General features: G+C 42.0%; 1 protein-coding gene across 1 annotated transcript in view; it reads right to left on the reverse strand.

Moving 5' to 3' along the window:
- Nucleotides 1–17,930, reverse strand: part of TSPAN2 (tetraspanin 2) — a 70,986-nt gene that overhangs the window by 26,571 nt on the left and 26,485 nt on the right. The window contains exon 2 of the mRNA XM_007485241.3: nucleotides 14,979–15,081. Coding sequence (XP_007485303.1) covers nucleotides 14,979–15,081 — 103 coding nt within the window. The remainder of the gene's footprint in view (nucleotides 1–14,978; nucleotides 15,082–17,930) is intronic.

Genomic DNA, 17,930 nt, shown 5'->3' on the forward strand with positions numbered 1-17,930 from the left:
CAGTAAGTAAGAGGTTAAATCTCATTAATCTGGGAAACTCATGTGGAACAGACCATTCACTAATGATGCTGGATAATGTATTCCTGTATTAATAATCATCTTAGCTTCAAAAAGAAATGGCCAGAGTGAGTCAGGACCTTTAGAAGAATGAGCAGTTTTCTCCCTTTAGGGTACAACAGGAGGAAGGTCTCCTTAAACACTCTGGGTGACCATCAAAGGCTGGCAGTAGTTTTCTAGATTCAACCCAAGGAGTGTCAGCTTTGGGTCTTGTGCTCCGGGCCTGCTGAGTTGTTCCTGTTTGTATGGGCAACCTCTTAATGGAGAAACACTGTTAATATCCTCCAGGTGCAGACATGACTTCATCTCCTCAAGGATATGCTCTTTCTTTAGAGCTTTTCAGGGCTGATGGGGTCATGCTGCTCATTCTGCTCTAGGACCCTTAAGAAAACAGCCCCAAAGAACTTAGGAGAGTTTAGGTAACTGAGAGAAACTCTGTTAAGTTCCCTGAAAAGAAGAAGGAGAAGGAGAAGGAGAAGAAGGAGGAGAAGAAGGAGAAGGAGAAGAAGGAGGAGGAGAAGGAGGAGGAGAAGGAGGAGAAGAAGAAGAAGGAGAAGGAGAAGAAGGAGGAGGAGAAGGAGAAGAAGGAGGAGGAGAAGGAGGAGAAGGAGAAGGAGAAGGAGAAGGAGGAGAAGGAGAAGGGAGAAGAGCACAGAATGCTTGGGAAGTAATAAATGTTCTGAAACATCCCTGCTGCCCTCTCTCCAATCCTACTCCTAAACTGCCAGATGCTCCCTTCCCTAGGTTAACCCTAGGTTTTTAACCTTTTTGTTGTTGTTGTTTTCCCATGGATCCCTTTGGCACTTTAATGAAACATATGGATTCCTTCTCACAGTAATATTTTTAAATTCATAAGATAAAATACTCAGTATTTTTTTTTTTCTGTTACGTCCAATTCTTTATAACCCCGTTTTGGGATTTTCTTGTCAAAGATCTGGATGTGATGTTCCATTTCCTTCTCCAGCTCATTTTACAAATGAGGAAACTGAAGCAAATAGGACTCAGTGACTTTCCCAGAGTGACACATCTAGTAAATATATCTGAAGTCATATTTGAACCCAGGACCTCCTGCCTCCAGGCCTGATTCTCTAACCACTGAGCAACTGAACTGCCCCCATTTGATTTATTTCAACGCTTTTGTTAAACTGGTAGATGAAGAGAATGCTGTAGATATCATTTACATAGATTTTTGGAAAGCACTTGACAAAATCATGCTATTCTTTTCCTCTGTACTCTAGATAAAATGGATGTGGGCTGGCTGATAGCATACCTTGTTGTTGTGAAGTTGTTTTTCAATTATTTTTGACTCTCTGTGACCCTATTTGGGGTTTCCTTGGCAAAGATGCTAGAGTGATTTTCTGTTTCCTTCTCCAGTTCATTTTACAGATGAGGAAACTGAGATAAATAGGGTTAAGAGACTTGCCTAGGGTCACACAGTCAGCAAGTATTTGAGATAACATTTGAACTCAGGTTCTCCTGTTTCCAGGCATGGCATTCTAGTCATTGCTCCACCTAGCTGCTAAAATATATAAATTCAATATACAGTTTTAAAAAGAGAACCAATTATACTGAAATAAAGATGCGATTTTTTTCTCAATCCAGGTTAAGAACCCTCCGGAAACAGACAGATGCAGAGATCCAAAATGCTCCTTCTGTAGCTTAACAGAAACACAGAGAATATGAGATCTAATTAGCAGGCACCAGTATCCGAACAGCTGCCTTCCGCCATTCACTGCTCTAGTTTGCCAGCCTTATTTTTCATTATATTATGTTCCTAGTTGAATCTTTTTCCCCCCAGTGGTTACTTGGAAACCTCTAATCCTTCAATTATCTGCTGACACTGAAGCTGAATTCCTATCTGGCATCTTGGTGTCTTAGGAGGGGAACACTATGAGTTGGGTGGATTGGTTGATATGGAGAAGGGAGAAACGATGGGAAACCTGGAGAAACATCACCCATTTCTAGCGATCGCTGTATTATCATTCATTCATTTGGTGAATGCTTATTAAGTACCAGTATAAGCACAGTGCTCTGTGAAAGGTAAAGTTTAAACTGGGCATCTTTCTGGCCATATGAAGTAAAGAAGTTTTTTCAATGACACTAATGAAGGGAAGGAGAAAGATAATGTGGTAATTACAAAAGACAGATGAGCATATAGAAGGCTTTTTTTTTCTTTTTTAGGATAAAGGAGAGTTGAGTATAATTTCAGGCAAATGGGAAGGACCCAGAGGAGGGAGAGAAAGAGAAAGAAGAAGGAGGCCAAGAGAGAGGAGGGAGAGAGGGAGATAGAGAGAAACAAAAGGAGAGAGATGGGGAGAGAGAGAGAGGGAGAGAGATTGGGGAGGGAGGAAAGGAAAGAGAGACAGAGACAGAGACAGAGACAGAGAGATAAGGAGAGAGAGAAAGGAAAGAGTATTCTGATGGATTCTGTGGCCAGGGAACAAAGTAGAATCAACACCACCACCGCCTTGGCATTCAATATTTATGAGACAGCAGTATGTACTAGGAAAGAGCACTGAGACTTTGAGTTAGAAGTTTGGGGTTAGAATCCTAACTTCTTAATTGCATTACCTAATTTAACTCAAAAATACTTTAATTCACAAAAAGACAAAAATCTAACAGTCCCTACTCTCCAGGAGCTTACACCATAGGTAGGTGTGTGTGTGTGTGTGTGAGAGAGAGAGAGAGAGAGAGAGACAGAGACAGAGACAGAGACAGAGACAGAGAGAGAGAGAGACAGAGACAGATAAAGGAAAGAAGGGGGGGAATGGAGAGACAGGGAGACACAGAGAGAGAGAGAGTATAAAAATGTAGGGGAGGACATCTGGAGCAAAGGAAGTAGGAAGGAATGGATCTGAAGGGGACAAATAGAGTGATGATTAGGCTTAGTGAATAAAAGGGGAAAGGAACGGAATGGGAGCTTATCCTGAGAAATTTTGAGGAATGGATGAGGGTATTAAAGAGAAATCCTATCAGGGGGCTTCAATTTCTTGTCCCTCTTTCATGGTCACAAGATTCACTTATTAGGAGGCAAAGAGAAATTCAGTATAAGTTGGTCCATTAGAGCAAAGCATTTTTTTCAGAACCCCATTCCAAATCAACCAGGGTAATTAGTCCAATAAAAATCTCATTGCCAGCAGGACTGGAGACAGGAAGTCCTGGATTCAAATCTGGCCTCATACTTCCTAGCTGTGTGACTCTGGGCAAGTCACTTATCTCCACATGTCTAACCCTTATCTGTCTTCTGCCTTGGAATTGATATTTAGCATTCCAAGCAGAAGGTAAGAGTTTGAAAAAAATCTCATTGACATTTGGTGAAATAGTTGAGCTTGGTTGGGTTCAAGTAGCTATTATAGGAAATACATCAAAGCTTCCTGGAGATTTTAATGGAATAATTGCCTCAACCACTTTGGAATGGCTTTCTGAAAAAACCCTTTGCTTTGATAGGCCAGCATCTCCTGATCTTATAGTTGTACTCAGTGATTTTTAAATATCTACTCCTGAGATTTTAAAACCTCATATTGCTTCACACTAATTGCTGCAAGAGTCCTTAAGTGATATCTCAATGTACTTTTCATTTTGTTGCTAAAAGGTAATTTCATCTCCCGTTTGAAATATTATCATTATTATTTTTTAGAGAAAATTGGTGTTCAGTGAATATGTATTTTTTATTTACATACGGTGCCTGAAGTAGCGGGGTGGAAGGGAACTGGAACTATTTGAACAATCAGTTCCCCTTGTCTTAAATCCCATGAGGCCTCTTGCCACACATGTTCTCAAGAGGAGTCATTGGTATAAGAGTCAGAAGACCTGAACTCTCCGATTTAAGATTTGTCATTAACTTATTGAATAATCATAGGAGACCTTAGACAACTTAAACTTCCTGAATCATAGTTACCACATCTAAAACATTGGAAGGGAAGGAAGTTGGACTAGATAATTTTAAAGATCTTTTTCAGGTCTAATATTCTGTGATTCCACAGATACCCATTTTCCTGAACAACAAAAGACGGGAATCAGCATTGTAAGGCTTCCATCATCGAATCCATGCTAAGTATCAGTTCCAGGACAAAAGAACAGTAAGGGCTAGGCAATTGGGTTTAAGTGACTTGCTCGGGGGGTGGGGGTGGGGGTGGGGTGGTGGTGGTGGTGGTGGTGGTGGTGGTGGTGGTGGTGGTGGTGGTGGTCCTGGCTCTTTATCGACTGAACCACCAAGCTTCCCCCTGTTAACCTGATTTGTAACATTTCTGTATTAGTTCTTTCTGGTCTTTTGGAGGAACACATAAGTGTATTCCCTAAAACCTAAAAAAATTTCTTAATTCCATAAGACTGGTGCACCAGGTAAGTGACCAAAGTTTAATTTATGACTGTGCCTCATGACTCTGGCTGACAGAGTGCTAGACGTTCCAACATCTTGGCGTGGTGGCAGTTATTTGTCTGGGTTTGGTGGTGTTTGCCCTTGAGCTGATTCAGGTTCAGGCATCTTGGCTGAACCCTTTGGAGTTCAGGCTGATTCCTTCCTCCTTCATACTCCAAAATCTTACTTTCTAGATCTCCTAATCTTCCCGCCCAGTACTAGCCAGGTGGGAGAAATCCTACTCCCTTTCCTTCTTCCTTCTTCTTAATCTCCTCCACTATACCAATTAAATCACCATAAAATTAAAAAAAAATGACTGTGCCTCAGTTTCTCACCTATAAAGGATAGATTAATATTTCCAAGCTGTCCTATACCTGTCAGTGGTATCACTTTGGCCAGCTACTCAGGCTCAAGCCATCCTTGACTCTGTCCTTCTCCTTGACTGTCTTCTTCAGTCATTTAATGAATTCCTGTTGGGTGTTTGTTTGTGACTTCTCTTGTATGTGTCGTTGTTTTTCCACCCAACCCTGGCTTGCACTTTAGCCTCCAACTGGCCACCCTGCCTCCAGCTTGCATTGCTTCAATCTATGTTACACAGCTCCAGCCAGATTAATCTTTCTTTCCAGTCTTATTTCACAATGCTCTCCTTCATCGAGTCTATATTCCAGCCAGGCTGGGCAACTAACTGTTCCCTGATCTCATCCTATCTGATCTGCTGCTCTATATTTTTGTACGCGCCAGTCCTCAGGTCTTCTTTTACACTTACTATTTTCATGACCTTGAGCAAGTCACGATGAAAGGCAGTGCAGAACAAGTAACAAAACGCTGACTCTAAATTCGAAGGATGTGGGTTTGAATTCTACTTATAATGATTACTGCCTGTGTTGTTGTGATGGTGGTTGTTTTAATACTTTGTGACTCCATTTGGGGTCTTCTTGGCAAAGATACTGGAGTGGTTTGTTATTTCCTTCTCCAGCTCATTTTACATAGGAGGAAACTGAGGCAAATGGGCTTAAGTGATTTGCCCAAGGACACGCAGCTAGTAAGTATCTCAGACCAGATTTGAACTAAGGAAGATGAGAATTCCTGACTCCTGGCCAGCCTCCACCTGGCTGCCCTACTACCTATGTAACCACGGGCAAATCACTTAACCTCCCTGGCTCTTTAATTTCCCTTGCCCGTAAAATGAGAGTGTTGGACTAGATGGCCTCCAAAATTCCTTTCAGCTATAGATCTGAGCCTATGACAATCTCTTGGTGAAATTCTTCTCTTCATTCAGTGTATGGCCCAGGAGTCATTTCTCTTACTTGGCCATCCCAGATTGTTCAGGTAGAAGAAATGCCTCTTTCCCTGACTCTCCCAGACCACTTCTATCTCCTTTTCCCAAGCACCTATCCCAGGCTCTCTTGTATCATGATTAATTACAAGTGTTTAATCCCTTCTAAGGGATTCTAAGCTTCTAGGTGATTTTTTTCATTTTGTAGCTATATTGTTGATTGAATAAAATAGTTGTTTTGTTATTTTTTCCCTCTGTTCAAAAACCTTGAATGGCTTCGCACTGATGACAAGATAAAATCCCAAACACGCTCTCAACCCCTGGAATTCAAGGCTGGTCCTGAGTTATCTCGTCTCATACCACTGCCCACTAGGGACCCTCTCCTCTAACCAGATTGATCCCCTTGCTCATTTCTCCTAACCACATTCTTCATACTCCATCCTCCAAGCTTCCATTTATCTATTTCCTCAGCATGGCATGCTCTCCTCCTCATCTCTGCCTACCCAAATCCTCCCCGTTTTTTTTTTTAACCCTTATCTTCTGTCTTGGAATCAATGCTGTGTACTGGTTCCAAGGCAGAAGAGTGGTAAGGGCTAGGCAATGGGGGTCAAGTGACTTGCCCAGGGTCACACTGTTAGGAAGTGGCTGAGGCCAGGTTTGAACCTAGGACCTTCCATCTCTAAGCCTGGCTCTCAATCCACTGAGCTATCCAGCTGTCTCCCCCTCACCATTTTCAAAGCTTAGGACAAGTCCAACTTACTCTATTCAAGTTTTTCCTGATTACCCCAGCCCACGGAGAGCACTACCTTCCTGAACTCTCATAATCTTTTTGGGTGTCGGGTTCCTCATCTGTAAAACGAGGGTATCAGCACCTACTTATTGGGTTGTTAGGAGCATCAATTGGGATGACATATCTAATTGTTTTTGATCAGTCATTTAAGTTATGTCTGACCTCTTTATAGGATATAGTTTATTGATATTTTTTTCTAAACTGTGGTGCCCACCCAATATTACCAAAACCCATTTGTGGTTTCCTTGGCAAAGATGCTAGAGTAATTTTCTGTTTCCTTCTCCAGCTCATTTTACAGATGAGGAAACTGAGGCATACAGAATTAAGTGACTTGTCCAGGGTCACACAGCCAGATCTGAACTGGTGAAGATGAGTCGTGCTGACTCCAGGACTGGCACTCTATTTGCTTTGCAGACATTAGTGTTAGATAAAGTTGAACATTGTGATTATTTACATTCCTACCTCTTCTACATGTTTTCCACTTAATCCATCCATATATTTTCCACAGAGCCTAGATTGGAATGGATCTCAGAATTGGAATGCATCTCATACCTGAGAAGAATCCTCCCTACTGCTTCTATGCCAGTTGTCCAACTTTGCTCCAAGAGCTTCACCCGTGGTCTCCCATTTCATTTGTGGAGAGCACTCAACATCATTCCAGTTTTTCTTGACCAGAGCCTAAATTTGTCTCTTCGTCCTCTCCATGCAGTACTCCTGGTTCTTCCCTCTGGGGCCATAACAGATCAAGCATGGCTCTTCTTCCAATGACAGCTCCTCAAATTCCTAGAAGTCAGGAATCATGTCTCCCCACCAAGTCATCTCTTCTCTGGACTTCTAAATATTGTGGAATTCAGCTCTCTCAAGTCTCTGCCATTCTAGCTCTTCTCCTCTTTGTATGACACGGTTTGTTGATGTCTTTTTAAAATTGTGATGCCCACCCAATATTCCCAATCAGATCTTATGGAGCTAAAGATCAACCTTGACAGTCCTCTTCCTTTCAGATGACCTAAAGTAGCATTAGCTCTTTTGGCCATCAGATAAAGCTATTGACTCCTCTAGAGGGAGCCTGGAGTTCACTGAAACCCTTGAATCTTTGGACAAGGACTTCTATACAGCAGGCATTCAATAAATGCTTTTTTGAGTATTGGGCCACAGTTAGGACTTCGCATTTTTTTTTCAACCCTAGTGTAAGACTTCACATTTAAGTGATGTGGTAGATAGGGTATTGGCCTTGGAGTCAGGGAGACCTAAATTTGGTTTCTGCCTCAGACACATATTGGATGTGTAGTTTTCCTTAACATATCTGTGCCTTAGTTTCCTCATCTGTAAAATGGAGATAATTAGCACTATTGTGTTAACATGGGGATAATTGTACTAATAGCAGTTGTGAGAATAAAACACATAAATCCAAACTGTAAAATATTAAATACTAGCCATTATTATTAATATTGTTACATTTTTTTCTTTGTATCTTGAGTATAGTGATTACTTAAGATTATGAGTTACTTAGATGCTTAATAAATGTTTATTGAACTAAATTTGGTTAGTTAAATTTAAATCCTAGGGCAGCTAGGTGACCTGGGTTCCAATCTGGTCTCAGACATTTCTTAGCTGTATGACCCTGGGCAAGTCACTTAATTCCATTTACCTAACCTTTACCATTCTTCTACCTTAGAACAGATAAGTTTATTTTATTTTATTTTTAAACCAATAAAAGTAAGTCCTACCAAATTTTGGCTCGCTAGCTTTAATTCATCGGAATCCAATCTTATTTTCCCCTAACCAAATCTGACCTCTTGAAGACAGGGCCAAGATTTTCTACTTTTTTTGAATTTCCCACAGTGCCTCACCCAGCACTTTACAAATTAGATCCTCAATAAATACTTTATTGACTCACTGCTCTGTTATTATTTTCTAAAATTAGAGTATGGGCTAATAATGCCAACCGGCTAAAAGAAAACCAAAAGATTTTGCCAACTCCCTGGATATTTCCAAATATCCAGATCGTTAGCGGCCCATGGGTGTAGCCTGTGCGTCTTACATAGCCCACATAGGATCCGCCTTTTAAAATAGAATTTTCTTTAAAATTCTTGGGCCGTTTCTCTGTCACCCTCATCTAAAACTATGTTTTCGAACTCCCTGTTCTCTCTCCTCCTCAAAACTGGAGGGAGAAGGTACAGGAGGTGGGCACGCTTGACCACGCTTGACCACGCGGCTGACTTGGGAATACAATGACCAGCCTATGCTGTTCCATGAACCCAAACAATCTCTTTTTCCTTCCTGAGGTCCGACCCAAGGGTGGACCCCCTGCCTCTGGGCACAATTGTACTTTCCGAGCATTGAGCCTCAAGGCTCAGGGCTGGAAAATCCTGGCAGCTAGATTGGAGGGGCCAGCATGTCTGGAACAGAAGAATAGACCAATGTGATTTCTGGGCACACCCTGGATAAACACGGCTTCCTCAGCCTGAACGCTCAGAACACCATGCTCTGGGATTCTGTAGCAACAAACCGAGGCTGCTGCCCCATGGTCTTCCACCCTGATGATGGAGACAAGCAGCTTTTTGCTTTTCAGTCCGTCTGGACTATCACTCCCTGTGCTTCCTCAAGCCCTCCCCATCCTTCGAGGTCCATGGAAGATTCTACTTCTGCTCTCTGGCCTTTCCCAAACACACCAAGCCCCCTAAAACCTCTCTTTTCCCCCTTTTACTAACCATTTAGACCCTTCCTGTGGCTCTTATCTGCCCCACAAAAAACTGTTCCCCTGGAACTGGGGATCCTGTGTTCAAATCAGGCTCTGGAGGTGACCTTGGGCAAGTCATTTAAACTCCTTGGGTCTCATTTCTCTCATTTGTGAAACAAAGGGGCTAGACTAGTCAGCCTCTAAGGGCTAGTCCAAATCCAGATCTATGATCCCATGATTTATGCTCCAAACACTGCTGAGGAAGAGAGATGCCTCTTCCCTTCTTTTATGCTGACCAGACCTGTGATCTCATAGTTTGGGAGTCTTCCAGAAACAACAATAAGATCCTTGAAGGCAAGGACAGCCTTTTTCCTCTTCTTGTATCCCCAGGGCTTAGCACACCACTGCCACACTGTAGGTGCTTAACAAATGATGAGGAGCTTTTAGTCTAAGAGATTTGCCTGGGACATTGAAAGGTGAAATGGACAGGGGACCACAGTCAGTGTGTGTTAGAGAGAAGGATGGCTCTGAGGCCAGTGATCTATCCACTGTGCCACACTGTCTTGATCTTCCTACTTTATACAGATGAGAAAATGGGAACTTTAAGAGGTTGTGACTTGTCTAGATTTGAACCTAGTTCTCTCCCGATTCCCACTCCCTGGCTCTTTTCATTAGACCACCCTGCAGCAATTGGAATTAAGGGATGAGAACCATTGATACACATTCTTTTCTTTTCATTCCAACCTCTCTCATATATTTCTCCCTTATTTGTGTATCTGTCCTGTGCTCTGGTTAGACTATAACCTTCTTGAGGGTAATATTGTCTTCTTTTGTCTTTCTGTCCCTGGTACCCTGAATGCTCTTTTTATCCATCATCACTTAAGAGTTGGCCACTGCCAAGAAAAAAAAAATGGGGGAAGCTGGGTGGCTCAGTGGATGGAGAGACAGGCCTAGAGACGGGAGGTCCTAGGTTCAAGTCTGACCTCGGACACTTCCCAGCTGTGTGACCCTGGACAAGTCACTTGACCCCCATTGCTTAGCCCTTACCGCTCTTCTGCCTTGGAACCAATATACAGTATTGATTCCAAGATGGAAGATGAGGATTTAAAAATAAAGTTCTCTAACTGAGGGGTGAGTCTAGCTGAAGGAGGCTGGACATATGAACAGCTAAGTCATTGCCTAAAGAAGTGTTCAAATTTGGCCTCAGACACTTACAAGCTGTGTGAGCCTGGACAAGTTATTGACCCTCTGTTTGCCTCAGTTTCCTCAACTGTAAAATGGCGATAATAATAGTTTCTCTCTTTCAGAGTTGTTGGAAAGATCTAATGACATAATAATTCTTAGCACCCCTCGTAAGTACTATATAAATATTAGCTATTATATAAACATACAGATATTTCCAGAGCCAATTGAAGAAAATTAAGACTACTCTTTGTTTAGCTCCATAATTCGATGCTCTATTATTTGCCCTGGGACCAAATGAGGGGATACAGGATGAAACAGAAGTCAAAGCATTGACTGAAATGAGAGCACGTGCTAGATGGTCTTTGAGGTTCCTTCCAATGGTACAACTGTGATTCTAGGATTGCATCGCGATCTGAACCCAGCCCTTGCAGTGACTTTGATGTGTCTGCTTCAGATCATGGACTGTGCAGCTCCCAGACTAGTCATGACTCCTATTGCTGTCCTGTTCCCTGAGATACTGTCCCCTAAAAAGACCAGTAACTCCCTCCTTATCTCACTCCCCCCACTAACCCAACCCACTCTCCCCAAACTCGGGAAGTTTGCATCCATCAGCACCGTAGAGTCTGCTGGACCGTGAAGGCTCCAGACCAAGCCTTGCCCAAGTTGGGGTCCAGGGGAACCACCAATAATGGGAATGTGGAACGGCGATGAATGCAACTGGAGACAGGCATCAGAAGGAAAGCATCCCTGCTTGTACTAAGCCAAGGAGAGCAGCCAAGCAGTGGCAGTGAGATCCTGACTGCACTGAGTCTAGTGGGAAGGTCCCTTAGGATCGTCACACACGTAAGACAGGGCTCTATTGACTGAGGACTTGAAGATGAGGAGGGGGGGCCCCAGGCATCCTCTGAGGAGCCTCGAAGCCCCAGGAAACTGAGCATCATTTTGCCTGTGATCATCGATTGCTCATGTGGCCATGAAGCTCTCTTGCTGGCCACTGCCAAGCAGCTGGATGTTCTTCTCTGAGCTGGACTTAAAATAACCCAGCAGAAGGGAGTGGCACAAACAGAAAGGGCAAAAGAAAAATGATTTTCTAACCTACAGCTGGAAGGCTCTTCTTAATGAGCCTTTTCTTTAAAAACATTTGTGTAAGCCCTTACTTTCTGTCTTAGTAACATCTAAGACAGAAGGACAGGGGCTAGGCTAACGGGGGTTAAGTGACTTGCCCACCTAGCTAGGAAGTGTCTGAGGTCAGATTTGAATACAGGTCCTCCCCACTCTGGGCTTAGAGCTCTATCCACTGTGCCACCTATCTGCCTCCTTCAGAGCCCTTTATTCTGTTTTATTATTTATTTATTTAAAACCCTTATCTTCCATCTTATATTGACTCCAAGGCAGAAGAGTGGTAAAGGCTAGGCAATGGGGGTTAAGTGACTTGCCCAGGGTCACACAGCTGGGAAGTGTCTGAGGTCAGATATGAATACAGGTCCTCCCCACTCTGGACTTAGAGCTCTATCCACTGTGCCACCTATCTGCCTCCTTCAGAGCCCTTTAGAAAGCCAGAAGAGAGCATGTGAGAAGTTCATCCTATTAACTGGAGCCACATGAGAATATTTTTGGTAAAGGACGTGGCATTTGGAAAATTGCTTACTTAAGAATTCACGAAAATTGATGACTTCTACAGGAGAAAGGTTATGGCTATAGCCCCATCAGTGTTCCCTTCCCAGAGAAGCAACATGATAGACAGAAGAGAACTTTGAACTTGGCAAGCAGGAGGGATTTGGGTTTGAATCCTAGTTCTGTCATTTATTAGCTGAGGGACCTTGAGACAGTCACTGATTGTGCCTCAGTTTCCTCAACTGTAGAATAAAAAGATTTAGAGCTGGAAAGGATGGCAGAATCTTTGATCTGGTTGGGACTTCCAAGACTAGCTTGAAGCACACCCAAACAAGAAGTCACTCTGAGACTTCCATGAAAAGTGGTCATCTGGATTTTGCTTGAAGATATCCAGTGGGAAGAAACCTGTTACCTCCCAAGGCAACTCCTGGCCATGAGAATTTATGTAAATTTAATTAAGTACACTGGACATTTATTTTAATTTCCATTTAACCGTTTACACAATGCTGTCTACCAGATAACCCCATGAGGCAGGCAGTGCAAGTACTTTTCTCTGTTTTCGAGATGGAGAAAGTGAGATTTTGAGTGGCTTATTGTCTAGCAGGACATAATCAGTAGTGTGTGAGGCAGAGTTCGAATCCGGCATCCCCTGAGTTCAAGTCCAGAGTTCTATCCACACTGGTCCATAATATTGACGACTTATTGAGGCTGTACCAGTCTCATGATGGACTGACTAATGACTTGGCTAACTAACAAGCTAACTTTCCCTCTCAAATCTGGGGCGGGAAGGAGTTTTTCTCATTTCTATATGATTCCTCAGTTTACTTCATTTGAAATGGGTTTTTTCCTCCCCTTAGAATGTGAGAAAGAGGGAGCTAGATAGCGCCGTAGTGCACAAAGTATCAGCTCTGGAGTCAGGAATACCTGAGCTCAAATTTGGCCTCAGATACTCAACTTACTAGATGTGAGACTCTGGGCAAGTCTCTTAACTTCTTTTTTAAAATTTCTTTTTATTTTCCTCTTTTACTTTCCATCTTAGAATTCATGCTAAGTTTCTATTCCAAGTCAGAAGAGTGATAAGGGCTAGGCAATTGGGTTTAAGTGACTTTCCCAGGGTCACACAGCTAGGAAATGTTTAAGACCAGATTTGAACTCAGGACCTCTTATCTCCAGATCTGGCTCTCTATCCACTGTGCTACCTTGCTGCCCTAAATCTGGTAACTTCTGTTTGCCTCAGTTTCTTTAACTTTAAAATGGAGATAATAATATACCTACTTTCTGGAAGTTATAAGGATTATATTATTATTATTATATATAATTATAAGGATAATTTAAGGATGAAATGAGATAATATTTGTAAAGTACCCAGCACAATGTAGGCACCATGTAATATTAGGTGGTACCAGTTCTAGCATCAGAAAGACTCCTTCCTGAGTTTAAATCCAGCCTCAGATACTTCCAAGCTGTGTGACCTTGGGCAAGTCACTTTATCCTCTTTGCCTCAGTTTCTTCATCTGTCAAATGAGCTGGAGAAGGAAATGGCAAACCACTCCTCTATCTATGCCAAGGAAACCCCAAATGGGTTTTGTCTGACATAACTGAAAGACCAGATTTTACCATTATCCTTATCTTGACATCAGAAATCAGACTGCCTAAGCTGAGGGAATTATAGATTATGCTCTTGGGACCGTAAACAAGTTGCTTAGACTCTCTAGGTCTTAGTTTCCTACAAAAGGAGGATATTCAATGAGGTGATCTCTAAGGTCCCTGTTAGTTCTAAGACCACAGGACTCCGGCTTTTGTAAGCAGCCCAAGTAAATACATTCACAGGGCGTCAGACACTGCTGCCTCTCTGCCTCTCTTCCTCAGAAATTGATAGGGGAGTGACGTCAGAGAAGAGGCATCATTCTCAATAATTGGACCCTGGATGGGAGACCCCAGGGGCTGCAGGGGCTTCCCATCTGACTCAGGGGCTGACATCTCCTAAATGTATTATCTCCTCTATTAGAAAGGGGGTTCCTTGGGAGCAGAGATAATCTCACTTTTCTGTTTTTGCCCCAATGATTTACACATAGCGAGTGCTTCATAGATGCTCATTTATTCTTTTTTTCCTTTTCCCTTCCAGAAAAATACAAGAATTGCAAGTGGTGGAATGGAAACAGTAGTAGACTGGCAGGCAGCAGCTGTGGGTTCATCCTGCTTCTAACACTGACCGTGGCTAAACATGTGCCACACTTTCTTTGATTTTCCATTTCCTAATCTGTAAAATGGGAATGATGATACTTTGTACTACCCACCTCAAAATGTTATGGTCAGGAAAGTGCTCTCTGAATGAGTTTTTGTTATGATGAATCATCCCTTCTTTTACAGCATGAGCAACATGGAAATATATGATTATAGGTATACAGCCAATATCATGTTCCCTGCCTTCTTGGGGAAGGAGGAGAGGCAGGAGGGAGAAAGAGAGAGAATGTTTGCAAAATATTGGAAAACAAATACTGAAAAATTGTATTGATGTAATCTGGAAAAAATTAAAATATAATAAATATAAAATATATTTTATAAATTTATAAAATATTTTAATAAAAATATATTTTATAAATTTATAAAATATTCAAATATAAAATATATTTTATAAATTTATAAAATATTTTAATAAAAATATATTTTATAAATTTATAAAATATATTTAAATATAAAATAAAATAATATAATAAAAATATATAAATATAATAAAAATGGGGTACAGCTGGATAGCTCAGTAGATTAAGAGTCAGGACTAGAGGCAGGAGATCTTGGGTTCAAATTTGGCCTCAGACACTTCCTAGCTGTGTGACCCTGGGCAAGTCACTTAACCCCTAGTGCCTATTCCCTTATCACTCTTTTGCCTTGGAGCCAATACACAGTATTGATTCAAAGATGAAAGGTAAAGGTTAAAAAAAAAAAAGATGAATCCTCCCTTCCCTTCTTCCCCTATTATCTACGTTGAGCTAAGTTTAGGGAATCTGAATTCACTTACCCATGTAGAAATACTCAGGGGTTTTACCCTCGGAAGATAAATCCTTTACGATGCCTCCAAACCGAAGCCATAGGCCAAAAGCAATAACAGCAGATCCTGCCAACTGAAAGAGAAATCAAACTGTCTTAATATCTGATCTGGCAAGTCCTGGAGGGAGACTAAAAGTAGTGTGTGAAAGCATTGCCTCTTTAATGGAACATCCAGAAGATGGATTGGAAGGCCAAGAACAGCATCAAAAACATTCACCATAGTGCTTTAATGTTTACAAAGTATTTATTAAGTACCTACTATGTGCTAAGCACTGTTCTAAACATTTTACAAAAATTATCTCGTTTGATCTTCACGACAACCCTGGGAGATAAGTGCTATTATCACCCCACCTCCATTTTACAGAGGGGGAAACTGAGGCATATAGGTTAAGTGACTTACTGAGGGTCATGTGTCTGAGGCTGGATTTGAACCATTGTTGTAGGATAATAACAGCTCACATTACTAGAGAGTACTTTAGAAGGTTTAAAAAGTGCTTTCGGATAACTTTATTTGGGTTTGGGTTTTTTTTTTAATTATTCTCTTAAAAAACGAACCATATGGAAATCTGTTTTGCATGATAATCCATGTGTAACCCAGGTTGAATTGCCTACCAGCTCTGGGAGGGGGGGAAGGAAGAGAGGGAGATAATTTGGATCATAGAACTTCAGAAATTTGTTATTACATGTAATAGATAAAAGTAAAATAGCTTTCTTAAAAAAGTGCTTTCTGTATTGTGTACATAGAATTCACTCCCCAAAAGCTCATCCAACCCAACTCATCTTACCCAGCATCCCATTGGCGTGCTTACGCCATGTGAACACTGCGTGAATGGATGGCAAGTATTATTTTTTATAAAGTTTATTCATAATCACTCAAAGTAGAAAAACATTTAAAAAAAAGGAAAGAAGTCTAAAGCCTAATCTAACCTAAGTGACCACTGCCTGGCTTTTAGCCATGGTCCCACCTAGCCGTCTCCAAGGGAATAATAGAGAGAGAAGGCAGCACCACACCAAAACGTCTATCCTCCATCCCTTCCATGCACGTGCGTTCACGTCCATCCATTCACACAGCATAAGCACGCAAATGGGATGCTGGGTCAGACGAGCTTTGGGGGAGCGAATTCTATCCACACAGTACAACAACCCCGTATGGTACTGTAATGAGGAGCCATCCTAGAGGGATGTGAGATGTTACAACTCACGTAGGAACTCCTCAGGGCCAGTTAAGCACCAAACCTTCGGCTTATGGATCCCAAGTTTATTTTAATAAAAGGAATAAGGGAAACTGGTAGGTGGGACCCTAACACTCATCAAACTACCTCCACCCAACTCCTAAGCCCCCTGCTTAAGGGGAGCCTTCTGCTTCTTCTCTGGGTCCTGCCTACAGCTCCCTGTCCTACCTAAAACCCTTCCCAAGCTATCTGACTTATCCTAATCTCACCAATAATTAATTGATAAAGAAAGGGAAGTAGCCTGGGTTTGGCTGTTGTCTGAAGTAACCCAGCATTATAGAGCTTTGGATTACTTTAGCCCAAGAGGAATTCTGGCAGCTGGACCACTGACAGATGATCTTTGGACTCGGGGAAAATTGGTTTTCTCCAAATAAATCCTCTACCCAGATGTCACAGATTTCTCCATGAAATCTTGACTATTCAAGGAGAATCTCTTCGAGCAAAAACCCTCCTTCAGCTTGATGGAAATGTAGGCAGAGAGACAAAACCTACTTCCAGCTCAGATGAAATCCAAGAAGGAAGGAAGTCTAGTTCTTTTCAGTTTTAGACTCCCACAATTCCTTTCTTACCCAGAATCCTTTCCCAGAGCTTATCTCAAAATTCCCTTCTTGCAACGAACCCTAGAAACCAGTCTTATCCTTAACTATATTCATACAGTACATGGTACAGACATTATGATTTCCATTTTATGAAGCTCACTGAGCAACTTGCTTAAAGCTCTGCAGCCAGGATTAGAACCCTGAATTCCTTATTCTAAATTTGATTGTCCTATTACACTATGCTCTACACAGATGTGAAAAATCTCTTTTTTGTTTTTCAGTAGGAAACATCTGAAGCAGCTAGATGGTGTAGTGATTAGAGCTGGTCCATCCTGGAAGACCTTAGTTCAATTCCAGCCTCTGATGCTTACTGGCTGTGTGACCTTGGACAAGTCACTTAACCTTGTTTGCCTGTTTCCTCATCTGTAAAATGAGTTAGAGAAGGAAATAACAAATGATTCCAGTATTTTTTGCCAAGAACACCTCAAAAGGGGTCACAAAGATTTGGGCATAACAAAACAACAGGAATTATTTGCCCCCTTTACTTAAGTCCACCCTGCTGGCACTTGGAGCTAGGCAGAAGACTTCTCAAATAGACACGAGCTGTATCTCATGTGGACTCACTCACCAACATGATGGAGTAAGAAATCTCAGCAGAGGGGACAGCTAGTAATAGAGCACCAGGCCTGGAGTTAGGAAAACCTGGGTTCAAATCTGGTTTCAGACACTTCCTAGCTGAGTGACCCTGGGCAAGTCACTAAACCTGTTTGTCTAGCCCTTGCTTTTCTGTCTTAGAGTTGTTACTAAGACAAAAAAAATAAGGGTTAAAAAGCAAAAACAAATAGCAGACATTTTTCAGAGCTGCAGAGTCACACTGAGTGAAAGAACCCCCTAAATCCTGGAGAGGGGCAAGGGGGAGGAGAAGATTCACCTTCCTAAACCAGAAGAAGACAAACCCATGAAATAGCCAACCCACACCTTCTGAGTCTGCAGTCCCCAATTAGAAAGTTGCCTCAGATGCAGACCATAACCCTTTCATCCCCCACACCCTCTCTGCCCGTAGCTATTGCCCACTACACTCACTGACTAGTGGTGATATTGCAGGCAAGGAGGCAGCCCAGGCATATTTTTTTTGGTTGCTATTTTGAGTTT

The sequence above is a fragment of the Monodelphis domestica genome, chromosome 2, assembly GCF_027887165.1.
Source record: "Monodelphis domestica isolate mMonDom1 chromosome 2, mMonDom1.pri, whole genome shotgun sequence".
Lineage (NCBI taxonomy): Eukaryota > Metazoa > Chordata > Mammalia > Didelphimorphia > Didelphidae > Monodelphis > Monodelphis domestica.